The sequence below is a fragment of the Exophiala aquamarina genome (genome assembly GCF_000709125.1).
Source record: "Exophiala aquamarina CBS 119918 chromosome Unknown aczIA-supercont1.16, whole genome shotgun sequence".
NCBI lineage: Eukaryota > Fungi > Ascomycota > Eurotiomycetes > Chaetothyriales > Herpotrichiellaceae > Exophiala > Exophiala aquamarina.
This window is the reverse complement of record NW_013550572.1, coordinates 14,062-34,037: the sequence shown is the minus strand read 5'-3', so window position 1 is coordinate 34,037 and position 19,976 is coordinate 14,062. Positions and strand designations below refer to the sequence as shown.

The window sequence follows — 19,976 nt, the reverse complement described above, 5'->3', positions numbered from 1 at the left end:
CAAACATAGGGGTGCCCGCGCAAGCTGGTACTTCCCAAGAACTATTATTACCGGTATTGTATGGATGCGATGGTGGTGGATGCCGAGCACCGTTTGAGGGGAAATATCTCCAGTAAGAATCTCCACCATCGACAAAGATGCATAGGACACTGTGTTTGATGGGTTCGGGTGCAACAGTGAGCTTAGATCGGAGAATCCTCCAGCTGCATGTAACATGGGATATATAATCTTGACCTGCTCCTGAAAGCCAACGTTGGACGGCCAATGACAAGGCAGGAAACAAGAAAGCCCAGCAGTCAAGTGGCACAATTGTTGTAGCCTTGAGAACACAAATATAAATGGTTTCTCCTTGGCGAGTTGGTGGGCATAAACATTCATTAATCGTTCAACTCATGGTCATGTCCTGTTCGTAATGGTGATGACCCTGAGTCATGTAGGTAGGAGGGATATTTTGGCTGCCAAGTAGTGGCTGTCCTTCTAGGACATCGACATAAGTCCATAGAAAAGGGTTCGGGTCGTGGTGAAGCGTCGAGCGAGTGGGATCCTCTGGGCCTTGGGGAGTCAACCGCATTTGGCCGCCTACTCCTTGGAGTATGTCAGGGGTCACAGCGTGGTGAGGCTGGTGTGCTTCGGGAGGTCCTGGAGTGGATGTGTGGAAGTGTGATTGTCGAGTTGTGGAGGGGAAAGGCGGGGCTTGGGCATTAGAATTACTATTATTTGCTGGAGTCGATCCTGGATTCTCGTTTGAGTGATTGTTTCCCCCTTTCGGATTCTGGGGTATCGGCTTGAGTGATTCGTGAGGGTCGTGAGGTTCATATTCTGCATGCTTTTGGTCCATGTGATTTTCATAATCCCCTTGGCGAGCATAACTTAGCTTACAGTTTCGGGATGGACAGTAGAAACGATATCCATCGGGGGCGGTCTTGCGGCCATCGACGGATATGATGGAGCTTGTGTCTTTCTGGAGCGAATCCGTGTACTGACTGAGATCATCTGAGCGAGGATAGTCGAAAGAAGACACATTTGAAGCGTTCCTCAACTGACTCACCCTCGATGCCGATGGTGTGGGAGTGAAATGGGGCCGATGACCAGAACGGTAAGGCTGATGGAAGGGTAAATTTTGGGGTGGCTTTCGTCTCCCACTGTTCACCCGATTCAAGATCTCAATCTTCTCAAGTCCCCAATTAGCACTCTGTCGAATTTGAGAAATGATCTCGAAGATGTCTTGTGGGGGTGTCTGTGTTGCAGATCGATGATGTATATGAAAAATACCAGTAGGATCAGTGCGCAGAAATAGTAGAACAGACCAGATATTTTCATCAGCATAGAGGTAGTCGTGAATGATATGCTGGTAGTAGTCAAAGTTTGGATTTTCCGTTAGTCGCTTGAGGAGGAGCTGGTTATCCGGTACGGGTGGTGCAGGCCTCGTGGGCTTTTGTGGAAAACTGAGGGGCGGTATATTCCCCTCTGGGATGCCAAAGTTAAAGTGCTCCATTGACTGGGAAAAGATGGCCTCTGGAGACCAGCCCCTTCTAGGATACGAGCGCGGTCAATACCAATCAGTTGCTGCGAATGAAGATGGGATCTTAAACATGCAGGTCCCGCCCTTTGTATGGAGACCTCAGTGCGCAACAAGGCTGATGGGAGACCACCTGGTGAGATATAGAAAGAGATCTCAATTAGTCCGTTTGGAACCCGCTATGTACGAGTATTAGACCATATATTGTAATGTTTGGTGCCGACAAATCGCAGATAGTGGGACCGAAATAGAAATATGTCAATGTCTGGTAGGTGGATCAGACTAGACCCCAAAGCTCGTAATCACCTCCACGTTTAGTTGGGTTTTAAGGAAAGGCAGTGGGAGTGACGGGCCACCGAGAATAGAAAAGACCTGGCTGGAGTTCGAAGGTTGAAGTTGCTCAGTTCATTCTCATCCGCCTTGCAAGGTCGTGCACGGAAAGAGATGCTGGGTTTTGGGCGCTATTAACAGACAACAGTTCGGTGACTCGATGTGCTTAGGCTGCATGGGAAAGGTCGAATTAATAGAAAATCTGTATCGAGGATTCGGTCTTGTTCTCAGAAAGTAAATGATAATGCCGACCGGGAGTGCCAGGCACAACGTGTGGGTATGATGATCGCACGCAGCGTTCTGGTAGAGAGGTCTGGCATACAAGGAACAGACGGGGGGTCTACTCGTATATAATACAGATAGGCGCATCACGCAAGTCAGAAGAGGGACAAGGCGCACAGCGTCCTTCTTTGCCATCGGATTGTTGCTTGGCTACCCGACTACGAAAGAAGGATGGCTGAGAGCCCGCAGCGGGCTTCTTTCGAACTCTTGATACTTCGTTAGTTGCAGACGTACTAAGTTCACCTCTGGGGGCTGTGAAAGGCACCCTAAGCATCAAGAGCCCCAAGAGCTCCCCAATGGCACCCATAGCGGCCGGTCCTCGTCGGGGCAAATCAGGTTATTTCGACTCGAACGTCAATCCCTGGTCGCCGGGAAGCAGGGTGGTTGACGAACGGCGCCCCCTCCATGCCCTTGTCTGGCATGGGTATCGCCTCTGATTGTTTCGTCCAACTATAACACCATGTCAATGTTCAACCTCATCATTGGTCCTCGCGGTCGATGAGTGAGCCACTCCTGTACAAGTCTGTACCTCTCATGGAGCCTCAGGCATGTAACCTCTTCCGATACTCCAAGGGTCATCCTTCGGGCCTGCGGTCCACTGTCAGTAGAGTACTCGTAAACAGCCCACCTACTATCCTCCTTACCATATCTCCCGCAGGGTGCGAGGTGTACGAAGCACTGCGTCGCCCTTGCAATAGGGATCGCTGGTCTTGATGATATTTATTTAGCACTCGACCATCGATGAAGGCGATACCGCAGTCACCCGTTGGAATCATCATCTAAAATGACGCCGTTCTTTTTTCGAAACCATCCTCGAGGCTTCTGCTATGGATTGGACAGGCCGGGTCTCTGTTCTCACTACTGACTCTTTTGCGTTTCCAATGCTGGGAGTGTCGGATCACGACACGGTACGACTTACTTGGCACCTGACCGAGCCAAACCAGCGCCGTTCCGTGTCCTGCTTTCGTCAGCTCGTCCTCCAATGGTTACGCAACCAGATACTCGTAGAGTTCTAAGATTAGGCACTGGCTTTTTACGTGTTAAAAACAACCATGGGCGCGGGCATGGTTTTCCTATGGGAGAGAGAGGTGCATACTTCCCAAAGGCGCTCTATCAGTCTCTACTAAGCCCACGGTGGTCGACGAAGCAAGCTGTCCCGATACCTACCAGGGCACATTCCACGCCAGTTTAACGTGCTCAACTCAGTACATACTGAGTTTTGCAGGCGATAAGGTAAGTATCTGCTCGAACCAAGTCTGGGCTTGTCGGCGTGGATCAGACATTCAGGCGGGAACAAGTCTGAATGTCTGACCCTGAATGTTTGATCAACGCCAGAAGCCTTCGCCGACATTGTCCCCACCCACACATCATCATTTTAGTCTGCCGCCGCTCGCATTTACGAGTACAGAGAAGCGAAGCTTCACTTTCAACGAGCCCTATATCAAAACAGGCAATACAGCGTTTGTCTGCCCGGGGGGGCGTGAACCCTCTAGTCCATCAGGGCAGAGTGACCCCGGCACGTAGTCATGTGTCAGGCAGGAAGTCATCACCCTCTCCGCGAAATTCAGGCTCCAACAATCATCTTGTGCGCTTTGAAATTGCCGGGGCGGGGCATCTCACCGAGCATGCAAGCACTTTACTGGGATCGTCGTCTAAAACATTTCCCACCCCTCAAGACATCACGCGCTTACCCCTGGGTGAGGCTCTTTGAACTTGCCACGGCGATTCCAACCGGTCAATGGATCCTTTGCAGTCTCTTGAAATGGAGTTGGACAGGACTCCGAGAGAAAACAAGCCTCAAGTTCAATCGTCATGGTGGATTCAACGCCACAACAAACCCACCAGGACCAGCGCCCGCGGCCCATGCCTGCGTTTCGCTCAACCACAACTCCACTCAACGTAGTGTGGCCGGGGCGGGAGCATCATCATTCAAGAAAATCGATGCACCTGCTTCATTCTGCGCACAAAGTTGAAGGCGGAGGTTATCATCAGCCTCTACCAACCGTGTGGATGGCCGAGTCTTCAAGACGCACAACCCTCTTCAAATGGCTCCGAGCAAGGGCTGCAGTCAACCCGTCGCACAAGCGTCCCTCTTACCTAACACAGCGGACCGTGTATCGAGGGGCACGCCTGACGAAAGAACAATGCCTGCGATCTAAGTAACTAGCTAGAGCCATTTCACTTGCTTGTTCCTGCGCAAGGTTGCACAAACTCGTGCAGCAGTCCAGCATGTGTGCATATTAGCCATGTCCCTTTCTTCCATTCGTTGGGTTAGTGGCTGAACGGTCAACCTCCCACCAACCCGGTGGGCTTCACAATCCAATCGAGAAGTGCCATGTGTTTTGCGCAATCTCGCTCCTGGGCAGAAGTGTTTGAACCGGGAGAAAGACTTAGCACAGGTCGCTGCTTGTGATGATTTTCTACCGCCACTTTCCTCGCTCGCATTGATCGGGCGAGATACGGGGTTCCGACGTAGCTGGAAATTCGGACAGACAGATGATATTGGCGAATGCGGACGTCAGCTGTTTCTCTCGGCCTCGCTATGCTACCCACGCTAGTCCAACAGGTCTGTTTCAGACTTTGCTCTTCCCCTCTTCATTTGCAGATATCTGCCCGTGACACTGCGAAATGAACCCCACGGGAACCTTATCTGTATCTTGTATGGACTATGGAGTTACTGGGATGCGAGGTATTTTGCTCCGCCCCACTTCGGCTTTCCACCTCCAGCGCGAGGCCCCAGAGCCTGGAGGCAACCGTGACCGTGGCCGTGGCCGGAGTTTTCGCCACCTCGTTGAGTCAGTCATCAATAACCATCACATCGCATTAGCAACTCTATCAGTCTGCCTCGACGAATTCGCCAACTGGACCTGGCCGAGATTGCGCGTGTACTGGACATGAAACAGATTGTTTTTGGTTTCAGTGTAGGCCATCATACACCCGATACACGACCACAAAGATGACTAAGTTCGGTCCTGTGCTTTGACGAATTTGGCATCCCCTGCCGCCGCTGACCGCAACCTCGTCGATCAAACTGGAACCGGATTGCTCGTCCACTTTCTAGGTCACTTGATCGTTCAAGCCTAGAACGGCTGGAAAACCCAGTTGCCCCCCTAGAATAAACTTGCGGTCTGGAAATTGGGGAATTGTTCCAGCATGCGAAAGTGAGATGGGCATGCTGGACGTGCCTGCGATTGAGAATGACGGGGGGCTTCTTCGTCAGCTGCCTCCTGCCTCCCTAATTACGATCATAGGTTCTACAACCTTGCCACAAAGCCATTGTGGAGGTGAGTCCGGATACGCAGAAGGAAGCCGCCCGAGGAAGCACGCCCTGGAACACAAATCCATCATAGGCATTCTGCTTCTCGGAAAGAGTCTGGATGAAATTGGCGACGGAATGTATCTCCGTGGGGAGGAATGGAATGATAATTACCAACGCGCAGACCGCACGAGGCATATGACATATTAACAAGAAATAGTCCAACCAACGAGTCAATCCTCCCTCCCAGAGGTCCAGCCTCAGGGAGCAAAGCCGCCGTCCTTTTGCATTTTGCCTGTCCTCCGCTCTTTCTCATAGTGCGCAATTTGTCGCTATCCGAATCATTACTTACTAGTCCTTGACCGCTAAAATACAGATGCCTTTCGCGCGGCCCTCGCTTTGATACCGATATACCCTGACAATCTGCGACTAGACTGCTCGCATGCCGCCTGCAGCACAGCGAGCCACTGTATCACGCAATGGGGAAGTCCCCTCCAGCATGACCTCGATCGATCTTGGATTTCTGACGCTTTTGCCCGTACCTCCATTTCTGCCCACCCCAATTCAAGCCTTCCGTAGTCCGTCTCATACACACTAATAAGACCCTCTTGTGCGGTTTGAGCGTCTAGCGCTCAAAATGGTGGCCTGGAACATGCCGAAAGACAAGCCTCCGGCATCTGCAGACGAGTACTCCGGGTCCTCATCTGCTAAGAGCTCCGAATCTTCCTGGACGGAATTCGCCTGATCGTGCATCTCACCAAAGTCGTCCTGATCCCTGCTGGCTTCTCCTGAGCCAGAGACGATTGAAGACGGCAGGTCGAATTGTTCGAGATTCGCATCGCTCGTTCTGCCGTTCATGTTACTAGTGGATGGGTTCGGATCGTCATGCCCAAAACTCGAATGCACGTCACCGAAGCTGCCCCAATCTTGTGATAGATGTCGCGCAAGAAGAGGTGAGCTGCTGGCGGTCGTTGCTGCCGGCGAAACGAATTCTTCGCCAGCATCAAGTGACGGTGACGACTCAGGTTGCAAGGACGTCTCCGGATCGTGTCGCGGGTATCCCGCGTGCAGTCGCAACATATGGTTGATATAGTTGCCGACGTTTTTGAAGCCTTTCTTGGTGCAATTTGGCAATGGACAGACATATAGCTGACCTGCAGGAGCCTTTCCTTTTTTATTACGCCAGGGACTTCGAGAGGTATTCCGACTGCTGGGGTACACCAATGAAATGGGAGTCGCAGACCGGGTCTGCATTGAGTGTTCTGGCTGTGCCGGGCTTGAGAACTGGAATCCGCTCAGGCTGGGGCTTGTCGCATGTGAGGGATGGAGTGCTGGTCTGCTGGCACCGTTTCCCATCTGTGGGTTTCCTCCCTCATACCAGGATGCGCCAGACCCAGACCGTGAATGGTTCTGAGATGTTGTTGCAGCAGCTCCCATGAACGATGCATGCTCCGCGAATGTAGCGACCACAAGTGGCTGCAGATGTTCGAAGTGAATATCATCCCGCACCTTGACCATCAAATTCCACATATCCCGCGGTAGATTGTCGCGAAGGACTTCATGAGCAAAATTCGATTCTCGGATCTTGCTCACTAGTTGCCAGAGGTTGGCAGGCAGCCTCAGATATGTAGAGATGACTTCGCGAAAGTTGGGGGTATCATGATGTTGTAGTAGTGGAGTGAGGATATCGTTGAGTGCCCGACTCTGGTGAGTGCTGTTGCTGACCGAACCGTGAAAGACTGGTGGCTGGGTTCCTAGATTGGTTGGTGGCAGAGCATGTGTATTGTCCACATGAAATGTCCACGGACCATTTGTACTCATTTGAGACTCTCCATCTATCATTTCTGGGGGAAGAAGCGGCGCATGATATTGCGCATGCACAGCTCCGTTCCTCATAGCTTCTGAGCCTCGGAAATCCATAGCGTCTGCATTGAGTCAGGTTCGAGTAGACTCAATGAGGGGTGCAAGTAGCCTATCGCGATAATTGTATTCCCGCCCCGCGGGCTGTTATACCGACTCGGATCGACTCGATTATGGAAATTGAATGAAGCTCTGCTTGCTTGTGAAAAGGGAGTCGAACGAGTGACCATGAATGAAGCACGAAGGGGACAAGGAGAAGTAAGAAAAAACCACACGAGCTGGCCGGCAGACAAAGTTCTCTTTCTCTCTCCCCTTCGCAGAACGAATAGATAAAAACAGAGCGGTAGTGTAATTGAACCAACTGGAGGGGGGAAAAAAGACAAGTAGTCTAGGTACTAGGTGTGTAGATATGACGGACTGCTATTGCCGGGGCAGTATTTTGGTGGCATTCCGGAATGAGAGTCATCCGTTACCTTCACGCAGTTCACACTGACATGCATACACGACTGACCCCGTTCGTTTCCTTTCTGGTCGATTATTTAGTTAGTGTACGAGTTTCTCGTCATCCCATGGGCTGCAGCCACCATGAACAACCAGGGCCCTGGCACAGCATGGCATGGCACAGATGGCACACATGCACCTCGTCAAAGATATGAAAGTATATTCGGTTCCACTTTCGTGTTCTTTCTCTGGAGATGATCTCACGGCTGCGAGAGAAGCGTCCTGGTATGGAGTGCAAGGGCAGGGCCGGACAGGGCAGGGATTGCGAACTAGCGGTTCGTTTGTTCGCTAACGAGATATGTTCACCGGATGTTCCTCACTGGCTGTTCCGCTACCAGAAGAACCACAGGGCTGGCTGCTTGAATGCTGGCTGCTACCGCAAGGGAGATATCAACCAGAGCTAAAAACTCCAATCACGGACCCTCCAGAGGGGAAGTCCCTTGTCGGGATCGCCTTTTCACACGTGGCATTTGTCGAATCACCTTTCTTCAGGGAGGCTGAGCGCTCGGATTTGGGCGATCGTGGGTTGTAGGATCCCTGCCCGTGGGACCCGCTAAACTGCTTCTTTGTAGGGCTGTAAATAGTACCTGCGAGTGCTGCTACGAAAGTCCCTTCCTCGCCTGGGGCACCCCTGTGAACCCAAGCCCGAGCCCTACCGGCACCCAAGCTGGGCGTCGCCTGTTCGGTGGAGATGTTCTGTTGGACTGTAGCGTCATGATACTACATGGTACAGGGTGCTGGGTGGGCGGGTCGGTGGAAGATGCTTACTTATCCTTCTATTATTTTTGTGGTCGATTATTACACCCGTTTGTTGACCATGGAGGAAGAGTCTTTCCGTCGGCTATTGCCTGGAATAATTCACTGAAGACGCACAGACAGTTTGATTTGATAGAGTGTGGAGTAGTACATAGTATATAGGCTTCCAGCGACCATCAACCTTCGGTCCAGGTGTCGTCTCAGGCTAGGATGTCAATGCCAGTCGCAGGAGCGGGAGAACAAGGCATCCACCTGTCCCAGTCGAGGCGTGTGAGCCGTGACCTGACGCATGTGACTATCTCATGTGGCTGAAGGGAGCACCGGGGAGGGAAAGAAAGAGAGGCCCCTGCCTTACTCGTGGGAGGCGCTCAGCGAGTCCCGTCGGCGCCTCGGTCCCGTGGTACGGTGGCTGAGTCGGAAAAGCCACAGAACCCAAGACGCCGAACGAGCGGTGTGCCCGGGACTTGTCCATGCACGGGCGCAACACCTGACGACCAACAACGGAGGCAAGGGGGCTTGGGCTGATGACGGGACTGCTTCGCAGACAGCTAGTGCAGCCGAAGCTTACCTCTGCCAGGACTATGGGCATACAGCACCTCTACGAGCCTGGGATGCCACGATCGTAGCGTTGTCCCTGGTGTCTGTCGCTTGGAGGAGCGCAGAGAGGGAAGCCATCGTTTCCTGCTTGTTGGCGAGCATACTATGTATGTGAGGCTTTGGGGAGAGAATGATGTGAACTATGAATGGTATTCGCCAGCTGTCGTAATCAAGACTGCTCTGTTCAAGATAATGGTCCCCATAAATCTCACCACGGACTACCACCATTCATCTCAAGCCAACGCATGTGCTTGCTATACTGATCGAAACCATCCTGTACTTGCCTACATTGTCAAGCCCCAAAGAAGCAGAGCCATCAGTCAAGAGAAGAAAAGTCAAAACATGGTCGTTGGTTCTTCGCGCTCATCCACTCGCTAAGCCTTGCCGCAACCCCTGTATTCCGCTGTCCTGAGCGGTCAGGAAGGGGAACTGCTGTTTATCCGTATTCCTTGTTCTGAGTCTATCTACGACTCCTACTACCCTGTATTGCAATTCGGATTCAAGTGGCTAGAATGCAAACGGGTATGGAGGAAAGGCTTCCAAAGCTTCATGTTCCAACTGCGAGCTGCGAGCAGTGAAGAGTGAACAGACGACATTGGGATGCCATTGGTAGTCGAATCCGCGAGCCAGAAATTAGCTACGCTCTGTACTCAGGAGGGTATCATTATTGGGTCACATAGGGACAGTGGTAGCAACTGCCTCGTATTCATTGCGTCTTGAGATTCTTGCCATCGACATCTCGTAGTTGAGTCTCTTGGGGCCTGCCATTAGAACCCATTCGGAAAGGCGAAATTGGTGGATTCTTGAGCAATGGCATGCTACCAATGTAGTATGTTCCATCTGGCCGAGATTCTAGTGCTTCAAAGGAAATGCTTGCTCGGCTATCCTGCCCATAGACGCTGTAACACCGTGGAGCCATAGCCCAGAAAGACAGTAAAGCCAATCAAGCTCCAACAGAATTACACTTCGCTACATCCAGTCCATCAGGCATGGCAAGACCTGGCTTTTAAGTCTTTAGTGGCCAGTGTCTCCTTTTGCGCGAGAGCGGTGCCACAGAAACGGGGCGTTAGACGACTGGTAAGTTGAGCACTCTTAAGATTCGGCTCGACACTATGATGGCAGTTGCGCAGTATAGAATGTGGTCGCATCACTGACAAGTGCAGACACATCGGGAAGCTGGCTCTGTTCCAGCGAGGCCATCAGCTCCATCTGTTGTTGTTCACTCAAAGTCTGCATTTGGTATTGAGATGGGTAGCTCTGTTGCATGTAGCGGGAGTATTCATGGCCAAATGATGCGAGGTATGGAAGATCATCGTAATTCATGTTCGGGGAGCCCGTGATGCCGGGAAGAATGCCCGGCATCATAGGTGCCGCTGTCCAGGTTGCTCCACCTTGAGTGGTGGTGGGAACATAGCCTCCCGGGTTGTGTGGGTCGAACGTTGGTAGACTATAGTGTAGAGATCGGGAGTGGACATTGATTTGAGGGACTGGTGCGGGCATATACTGCCCACTCATCGCTTGAGGCTGTGAGATGGCCGCTACGAGATCAGGTTGATACATCTGCTTCGCATGATCGATGTAGCCGGTGGCCGCGTTTTTAAAGACATGGTTGGGGCCATGGACACTATGGATTGATTGGGGCGACTGTGGTCCATATACGGAAGTGTTAGCTGTGCTCGCAGGGCTGTTGGCGAATTGTGAGGCGGAAGAACTGACATCTTGAGTCGTGGTTGAGACATAATCCGATGCCGGAGACTCAACTGTCTTATCAATCTCATAAGCCTTGAGACAGCCTCGCACTAGATTATCATATAGTTGCTGTGCAGATCTGACTCCCGGCCAGCGATCCGCACACAGGTCGATTGCTTTCAAAGCATCTTGTATATGTAGCTGTACCTCTTCTAATGGATGTTGTTGTCTGATAGCGGGATACGAACAGCACCAGAGAACCGTATTGAGCGCCATGAAGATTGCTTGTGTGAAGATCCACGTGATGTCGATCAGTCTAGCTTCAACTTGGCGCTTTTGCATCTGTATATTGAAGATTGCGGCATCATAGCATTTTTGGGCCGCCTCCAGCGTCGGGGTGGGGATCTGGGGCGAGGGGCGATACATGAACACTATCATGGTGTTTTTGCGACCGATAAACCAGGTCTCACTCAAACCACTTCCCTCGTCGTTCTTTGGACACTCTCGTACCCAGTCGTCGATCTTCTGCAGCATACTGTGAAACCACGGGTCCGACTCGTGCGTAGGAGTATCACGCTTTTTAAGGTAGAGCGTTCTTCTAATTTCTGCTTGTAGAAGCCTCATCTTGAGGAAGTGTATAGCGATGCATTTCTTCATTATTGGATGATGACCGGGAAGGAGTCCGTCTGGACTAATATATCGATCATCGCAAAGTTCGAAGAATCCGACATTGATGTTATCGACAGTAACGCCAAAGGCACTAGGTCTACCAAGGCTGTGGGATAGTCCATACTCCATGGACGTAATGATCCAGAATAATCGTCGCCGCATGTCGATCTCAAGAAAGTTAGGCCTAGATCCACAAGGCGGTCTGAGAATAGTCTCCTCTTCACACAGTCCAAGTTCCTGGCACAATTTAGCAGCAAGTCCGACTACCCAATAAGCGGCAGTCCGAGTAGGGGTAAGTAGGGAGTACTGCGCGATCAATGCAAAGCATTGAAGAGTCGATAAGTCCATTTTCTGAATGGATCCGGCCAGAAATGGTAAAGCAGCCAGATAGTAGCTGTCGGCCAAGCCTGCGTACTGCGTGTCGAGTTTCTGCATGCTAATCGCCACGACAAGGCGAACTTGAAAGTTCAAGGTTGGATCTTTAGAGCCGTCATAAACGGCTTGTAGATCCTGTCGAAAGGACGGTTCGTGAAGAAGTGGGAGCATATATTGTGCCTTGACCATATATATCTCGATAAGGCGATCCATCAAATCACGGTTTGGCAGATCAGGCGCGGCGACCGAACTGATGAGCGGATACACCTTTGAGGTAGGCTTGCTACTTTCTGCATCGAACTTTTGTTTGATCTCCTGTGCCGCGTGGTGAGGCACCACATCTTTGATTGTCCTTCGAGCGGAATTTTGTTTTGCGAACTCCATGACAAAGCGAGTGATGGCTATACCACTCGAAGGGCCTAAGAACCTCGACTCATCATTCTCACTGAACTTGACCAGACCCGCCCCGCGGGCCATGGCTTCATGGTTTGGCTCATAGTCTTCCTCCCTTTCTAGAGCCTTTACCTCTTCGTTCAATCGGCGCACTGTATCCTGCAGTGAGGTTATGTAGGTTCGAGGAATGGTCCTGTTCTTGGTGGAGTCAAAATACTCGCAATGAGCATTGCTGCGTTCACAGGGTTCACAACGAGGCAATGCTGGATCGCATCGTGTTTTCCTCTGCACCAAGTCAGTAGGGGTACATTTCGCTGGCAGGGAACATCATTCAAGTCGTTGAACATACCTGTCTGCAACGAACACAAGCGGTTACTGTATGGTGGACTTTGTGATGAGATCGCTCATTTTCCGGCGTATCTGCCATGGTGGCATTTTCATCGTCTGCCATCAAGGCGGCCGATGGAATTGATGTGGGATCGAAGCAGATGAAGTGTCAGGTCATATCTCATTATCTGCGACGGGTCCGACGGGGCCTTATTCATGAGAGGGTGACCTCGGTGCAGTTGGTATTTACATTTGGTGGGCTGGAGTACGAAGCCCTTGAATTGTGTTGCAGCAATGCCGACGACGGTTGGCTAGAGGATCAGCGTTTAGGGCAGCAGTCAGCAGCCAGTCAAACGTGCAATTGACACTGGCCCGACAAGGTTGGACGGAGTGGTGCATACAGCAGCCTGGGCACGGACGGGTGCATGAAGCAGGAGAAGATAAGTGAGTCGGGAAGTTGGGTCATCAAGCCTGGGGCGGCAGCTACCAGGAAGCCGCGGAGACCAAGGGGGATGAGGGACGGGGACAGTCAACCAGCTTACATCCCACAGAGCAGTAGGTGGACCTCATAGTTTCAATCGTAGATCTAGAAGCATATTGGCCAAGGTTGAGGCCACAGGATTCCATTGCACAGCTCCTGATCCCCCTTGCCCAGCTCAAAACCTCAAGGGCTGATGGAAGGGCTGATGGAAGGGCTGAAGAGAGCAGGCCACTCGATCAACAGAGTGAACTGATTCGACTACCCAAGTACTGCTGGAGGGAAGGTCACCGTCTCCCCTCGTCACCCAAATGGCCCTGAAACGTGAGCTAGGTCCAGGCTATCCAGACTTAGAAGATGGATTAGGCGAGTAAAGCCCATTCTTCCTACCCTTGGCTTCCGATTTGAGAAGGCGAGTACAGACGGTGCAGGGGTACGAGCGACCGGGACCGACCGTCGAGGGGGTGGGTTTTAGGAACAGGGGGACCTGACGAGGTAGGGCAGAGGTATCTCTTAGGGGGCTGAGAGGGGCTGAGAGGGGTTCAGAGGGCTTGCTGTCCCTGTTCAGCCCGTTATTTCTTTAACTAAAAGAGCCTGGCGAGCTGGAGACAGCAGCCACCACTATCAGCGCGATTGGGGGGTTAATTTGAACCGACAACCTCCCCCTCGCCTAACACTCGGGGGGGATAAACCCAAATCGCCTAGCCAAGTTAGGTGGGGAGTTAGTTAAGGAATGGTTAGTACGGAGGACGGTGCACTCTGCACAGGTGGCCAACTAGATAGATACGAGTCCATCGGTTGGTGTAATTACATGCCGAGACCTTGTACGGATAACAGCAGCCTGGGGATGTCGGGATAAGATGGCATTGATTGACTTTGCGAAACGTGAAGCATAACTTCTCATTTCCTCCCGCTCATCATTATTCTTCGTAACGTGTATACACCAACCAACATAATCCGCAAAAGGCACAAGCACTGGGTTCTGAGGAACTGGACAAATAGTCCACCTCACACAAGGTGCCAACGAGACCAGAACCTTCAGCGCATTATCTCACGTACCACAACCATTTGAGTTGGTCTGGGGATCGCGCCAATATTCTCGCGTGCTCACAGTCGCCCATCACAATCAATCTGTTAACCGATATTTTCATCCCTTCTTCGGATAGGATATCTGCTCTAGCAAAAACAAGTCTAATAACTGGAAATACGGCCATTTGGAATTTCCGTCCCAATTGTCCAACTAATTCTGTTTCCCCAGATGCTGGGTTGTCAACGGTTTTCAACGGGGGCCATCCACACATCAATTCTCTCAGTGGGAAGTGGGGTTGACATCTGTCCAAACAAAACAAGGAGATCGATCAAAAGTTCCTGACCCAACGGTCTTGTTCATCGCCGGCATGGCAAAGACGGAATCAATTGACGCTCTTCTGGCGCCTTCATTGCGCGTTTCTAGACCTGTTGCAGCATGTGCAAGGTGTCGTTCAGCCAAAATCAAATGTGACGGCAAACTACCCGCCTGCTCTGCTTGCGAACGATCGGGTAAGGGAAGCAGTTGCTCAAGCGCCAACGATGAATTTGCCCGAGGCAAAGAACGAAGTTATGTCGCAGCACTCGAGGCCGCTGCTCAAAGACTGCAAAGGAGAATCGAAGGAGCTCGCACCGATGCCACCGCTCGCCAACCGCGACAAGGCTCCGTTCCTTCACAACGGTCCGTTCAACCAAGAAAAATCAGCGGTGTTCGTCGGAAGGAAGCATCTGATGTCGACGAGCTGGTCAGTGATTTTGGGTTTCTGACCGTCAATGCCACCTCTCGCGATTTTCATGGATTTACCTCTACCATGTCCTTTGCCAAACTTCTTCTTGCCACCGCTTGTAAACAAGACTTGCCTTCAATCGAGTCAAGAGGACTGCCGCCAAGATACGCGATAACACCAATGATCAACCACTACCTGGAGAATATCTACGTCTTATTCCCCTTTTTCTCAGAGACAGACCTCATGAGCAGTCTATCCCGCATCTATCATGAGCCCTCTTTCTTGGCTTCGGCCGAACCCTTGGATGTCTGGAATGTCCGACTAATCCTGGCCATTGCTTATGCTTCGAGGTCACAGCGCAAGGGAGATGAAGATGATAAAACGGCTCTTCAACATGTGGCAGCAGCTCGGGGTCTGGCAAGCTATGTGCTTCATCCAGGTTCCATTGCTGGCCTTCAAGCTCTTCTACTGTTGGTTCAATATTCATTGGTTGATCCAGCGCACTTCGACAGTTGGTATTTGATTGGGATGGCCTCTCGCTTAGTCGTCGACCTCGGTCTCCATTGCGAGCCTCCGCCCGAAACAAAGATCAGTAAAAGTGAGCTGGACCTCCGCAGGCGGATCTTCCATTGCGTCTATGCCTTTGATCGCCTGATCAGTATGGCTCTTGACCGCGCCTTTTCTTTCTCGGACGATTCGTCATCGGAAGTCCACTTTCCAGACTCGGCATCGGACTCATCCCACTCTCAGCTATTTCTCCGCTCGACCAAACCATCGCTCTATCTCTTCGACATTCGTCGAGTTCAATCCTCTTTCTTCCAAACAACGAGGTGGTCATCGCGGACGCAATGGCCACTGGCCACCGCCGCCACATATGCCAGCTCAGTCTCCAACGACATCCACGCCTGGTACGCCACTATACCAGCCAACTTGTCCCAACGACATATTGTCTTGTTCAACCTTGAAAGACTCTATTGCCAGATCCTGGTGGTCTCTCCCAATCAAAGAGTCCCCTCCAGGAGCATGACCGATCTGAACCGGGAGCTGGTCTTTGAGTATTCTGCCCAATTTGCAGATCAGTTGCAACCAATCACGCAAGACGTCAGTTGGCACGCGTATCTGACCTATGCTGATATTTGCCGGGCACGATATATAGGCCAGAAGTTCTTGGAGGTGCTTTGGTCAGATTTCGATCGCTTGTTGAAGACGACTCATGCCATTTTAGAACAAACTATGTCAAGTATGCCTCTAGACAATGCCCAACGGGCTACGAATTGCCTTCGCCAGATCATTGAGATTCTTGATTTTGCGAGAGTCCGGTGGGGAATGCCTGAAATGCGAGAAATATTTGAGAAAGAATCTGCAGTACTGTTTTCCCGACTCAAAGCCCGGCAAACAGAGCTTTCTCCTGTTCAGTATACTGCCACCGCAGCCGTGACAAACGCAACCACCGGATCTGGGGTTCTATCTCACGGGGTCAAAGTTGAATACTATCCAGCTCCCAGTCAGTACCCGTGCGAGAACCCAACCTTGGCTCAACTACCTAGCCCTCCCAACGACCTAAACCCCCAAGGGGACGGGCTGCCACAACAAATGCTCACACCCCCAGATGATTACGCTGGATCAAATAATTACAGCTATCCGCCCGGGTCGCTACCACGACGGAGCTATGAGTTCTTTGGTAATCGTAGCGGGCAGTGAGGGGCGTCGCTTATCATTCTTTCATGCATGTTGGTATGCTCGTGCTCATGGTGGCATGTGCATGCACCAACCAAGAAGGACCAAATTAGATATACGAGTCCTAATATGAGGCACACTGGAACTTGATATCCCACAATTCATCCCGGTCCACACCAATATATCAGCTGGGGGTGAGGGTGTGTGTCAAAAAGTCATCTGAAGGGCACACGTGGACAAGCCACAAGGCGTCATTGGCCTCGGATACAATAACCTAAGCAAGGCGGTTTTAAGGTACTCACCCAGCACTGCGAAGAAGGTTGTCACACGACGCCACGACGATCAGCCCAGCAATTGACAGATCGGCATGGACTAAGACTAGGTGGGAGAGATGTCTTAAGAGGCAGAGAGGATTCCTCTGATGAACTTTTAAGAAAGTCACCCTCGACATCCTCTTCATTTCCTCCCACAAGCCCAAGCGGTAAAGTCACGTGCAGCAGAGAGTGTGCGTTGGCTTGTGCCTGACTATCGTGGGGCCAAGACCTCCTAGGCTGCAAGGGTCTTAGACTCGTCGCTTGCTCGCGGAAAAACCTGCCGGGCCGAGACGCAAATGACGTTGAGTTGCACCTTCCTAGCCTGCACCTGCACCTGAGTCCGCGCCTGCGTGTCGTGGACTCCTGACTGTCCACCGACCCAGCAAAAGCTTTTGATCACATTCAACAGTCTTTGTGCCTGTCCTTCTGTACAGAGTCTGCGTCCTTGCTCTTTTACAAATGCTGTTCACTCGTTGTTGTCAGCTATGATCGGCGCTGCTGGCGGGCTGCTGCTGCTGCTGCTAGCAGCCGTCACGGCCGCTGTTCCCCGTGAACCTCCTTCTCAAGGAGCAGATGCACAACATCCTCTTTCCCCCAGCATCCTCAAAACTCAACCGCCAGCTAGGAAGTTACAGGGTAGATTTCTACATATCACAGGTACTGTGCTATCCCTCCCACCAGGGTCCCGTTTCTCATTGTTACAGACATACACCCAGACCCCTTCTACAAAGTCCACTCCTCCCCCGAAGAACAATGCCATTCTGGAAAAGGCTCGTCAGGCCACTACGGAGCTCCAGTCACGAGCTGTGACGCCCCCTTCTCTCTTGTGAATGCCACATTCAAATGGATCGAAGAGAATCTGAGAGATTCTATAGACTTTGTCATATGGACAGGAGATTCTGCTCGACATGACAACGATGACCGCTTTCCTCGGACCAACAAGCAAGTTCTTAAACTGAATAAGTTCGTCGTTCACAAATTTGTTGAAGCCTTTGGCAAACCAGACAACCTACACGATCCCGACCCTACGAATGATTTCGTTGTGCCTATTGTACCTACATTTGGCAACAATGATATTCTTCCTCACAACATCTTTCAACCTGGACCGAATTCATGGACTCGCGAGTATGAAGACATATGGAATAAGTTCATCCCTCAGGAGCAACGCCATTCATTTGCAAGAGGCGGATGGTATTTCACTGAAGTAATACCCAACAAATTGGCGGTCTTCAGTCTCAACACCTTATATTTCTTTGATTCAAATTCCGCCGTCGATGGCTGCGACCTCAAATCTGAACCAGGGTACGAACATTTCGAATGGTTGCGAATCCAGCTTCAGTTTTTGCGCTCCCGTGGAATGAAGGCCATGCTCATTGGCCATGTACCGCCGGCCCGGACTGCAAACAAACAGAACTGGGACGAAACGTGTCATCAAAAATTCACCCTGTGGCTACGCCAGTACAGGGATGTAATTGTTGCGTCCGTCTTTGGCCACATGAACATAGATCATTTCATGTTCCAGGATGTGCATGAACTAAAGTACAAATTCAAGATTAAGGGTATTGATGACGAATTCCAAAGACTAGGAGGTGGCCTAGAGCTTATGTCTAACAACGAAACGTTTTCCGCAACTGGGAAATCGCAATACTTGACGGATCTACGAAGCAATTGGGAAAATTTACCCAAGCCGCCTGCAGGATCGTCCTACTTGGAGGAGGGAGGTGCAGACTACGAAGCCGAAAAGAAGCACAAGAAGAAGAAGAAGAAGAATGATGTCGAGAAGTTTCTAAAAGCCATTGGAGGTTGTTGGGGTGAGCGATACAGCATGAGCCTGGTTTCACCCAGCGTCGTACCAAACTTCTACCCTACATTGCGGATCGTTCACTACAACATTTCAGGGCTAGAGGATCATAGTCCTGCGTCCAAAGCTATTGGAATCCCCGCTCCCGAATCCTATGACCCATTAGTCACTGACTCTAGCGACCATGAGAACAGCTTTAAAGGATTTGGAGACGATGGTGATATGCTTCAGGATCAAACAAGAAAGAAGAAGAAGAAGAAGAAAGGAAAAAAGAAGAAGGGCCCTCAATTTCCTGTTCCGAAGGCCCCATCGAAGACTTCACCCCCCGGACCGGGATATTCTCCTCAAACCCTATCTCTTATGTCTTGGAGACAGTACTACGCAAATTTGACGGCAATAAATGAGGCAGTCCAAAGCGATACCACGAAGAATCCCCATAAGCACTTCAATTACATCAGCGAATACACCACGAATAATGACAGCAATTACCAAATGGTGGACTTGACCCTCCGAAATTGGTTAGATGTTGCCGAAAAGATCTCCAGAGGGCATTTTCCGAAACAGCAAGAACAGGTCGAAGAAGACAACCAGAATCGAGAGCAGGATATAGCATTGCTCAAGAAGGGCAAGAAGAAAGAGGACAGGGCAACGAAGGCGCGAAACCGTCTTTGGCATGTCTTTGTCAAAAGAGCCTTCGTTCATACGAAGCCGGACGAGGAAATTGACAATAAGTTTGATTCTGACAAATGAGGACGCTGCCTGGTGCAAGCTTGATGCGAAAATTATTGATTGCATTGGGATGGAGACTTGGGAGTTTTCCTGGATAAACTATTCTCTGTGATGTATGACTGGAACGCTCATGAAATGCCTTTAGTGATTGTGTTGATAGCGAATTGAAGTTTACACCATTGGGCCTGGCATGATATGAGGTAAGTTCTCTGTAATCTGCTGTACATTTCTCCGATTCCTCACAATCCGTCTAATACGGTGCAGGAGCTTCTTTGTAACAAGAAATGCTGGACTGAGATCGTCGCCTAGTTCATTTACTCAATCGTCGTCATCGTCATCATCTTCGTGCTCCGACTCGTCCGACATAACTCCCCCCTGCCCAGCAGAATGCTGCCGTATGAGCGGGTCTTCTCCACCGTCATCTTGGTCGCTTCCTTCCTTCTTGGCGTGGTAACTCATCATAGCAACAACGGCAGCCATCGCCACGACGATGAAAATCGCGATCAATACCGGCGCCGCGCCGGGTCCCGGTGGCCCTGATATCCAGCGTTCGAGTTAGTTACGGAGATACAGCAAGGCTGGGTGCAGGTCGTGCTTACGTGCCAGACTCGCACCTCGGATATTGCATATCAGATACCAGAAACTATGTATCTGGCGCCCGAATAATAA

At 51.1% G+C, this 19,976-nt stretch overlaps 5 protein-coding genes across 5 annotated transcripts; 2 read left to right on the top strand and 3 right to left on the bottom strand.

Annotated features, from left to right (window-relative positions):
- Positions 1-385: 385 nt before the first annotated feature.
- A1O9_11062 (uncharacterized protein) lies at positions 386-1,495 on the bottom strand (the record flags this gene model as incomplete). The annotated part of the gene is made up of 1 exon (XM_013399781.1): positions 386-1,495. One exon carries the CDS (start codon positions 1,493-1,495, stop codon positions 386-388), a length of 1,110 nt encoding a protein of 369 aa, XP_013255235.1.
- Positions 1,496-5,981: 4,486 nt separating this feature from the next.
- A1O9_11061 (uncharacterized protein) lies at positions 5,982-7,307 on the bottom strand (the record flags this gene model as incomplete). Its single annotated transcript, XM_013399780.1, has 1 exon — positions 5,982-7,307. One exon carries the CDS (start codon positions 7,305-7,307, stop codon positions 5,982-5,984), a length of 1,326 nt encoding a protein of 441 aa, XP_013255234.1.
- Positions 7,308-10,211: 2,904 nt separating this feature from the next.
- On the bottom strand, positions 10,212-12,311 carry A1O9_11060 (uncharacterized protein; the record flags this gene model as incomplete). Its single annotated transcript, XM_013399779.1, has 1 exon — positions 10,212-12,311. One exon carries the CDS (start codon positions 12,309-12,311, stop codon positions 10,212-10,214), a length of 2,100 nt encoding a protein of 699 aa, XP_013255233.1.
- Positions 12,312-14,429: 2,118 nt separating this feature from the next.
- Positions 14,430-16,487, top strand: A1O9_11059 (uncharacterized protein; the record flags this gene model as incomplete). Its single annotated transcript, XM_013399778.1, has 1 exon — positions 14,430-16,487. The coding sequence occupies one exon, from the start codon at positions 14,430-14,432 to the stop codon at positions 16,485-16,487; it is 2,058 nt and encodes a 685-aa protein (XP_013255232.1).
- Positions 16,488-17,262: 775 nt separating this feature from the next.
- A1O9_11058 (uncharacterized protein) lies at positions 17,263-19,328 on the top strand (the record flags this gene model as incomplete). The annotated part of the gene is made up of 2 exons (XM_013399777.1): positions 17,263-17,434; positions 17,482-19,328. The coding sequence occupies 2 exons, from the start codon at positions 17,263-17,265 to the stop codon at positions 19,326-19,328; spliced, it is 2,019 nt and encodes a 672-aa protein (XP_013255231.1).
- Positions 19,329-19,976: the final 648 nt, after the last annotated feature.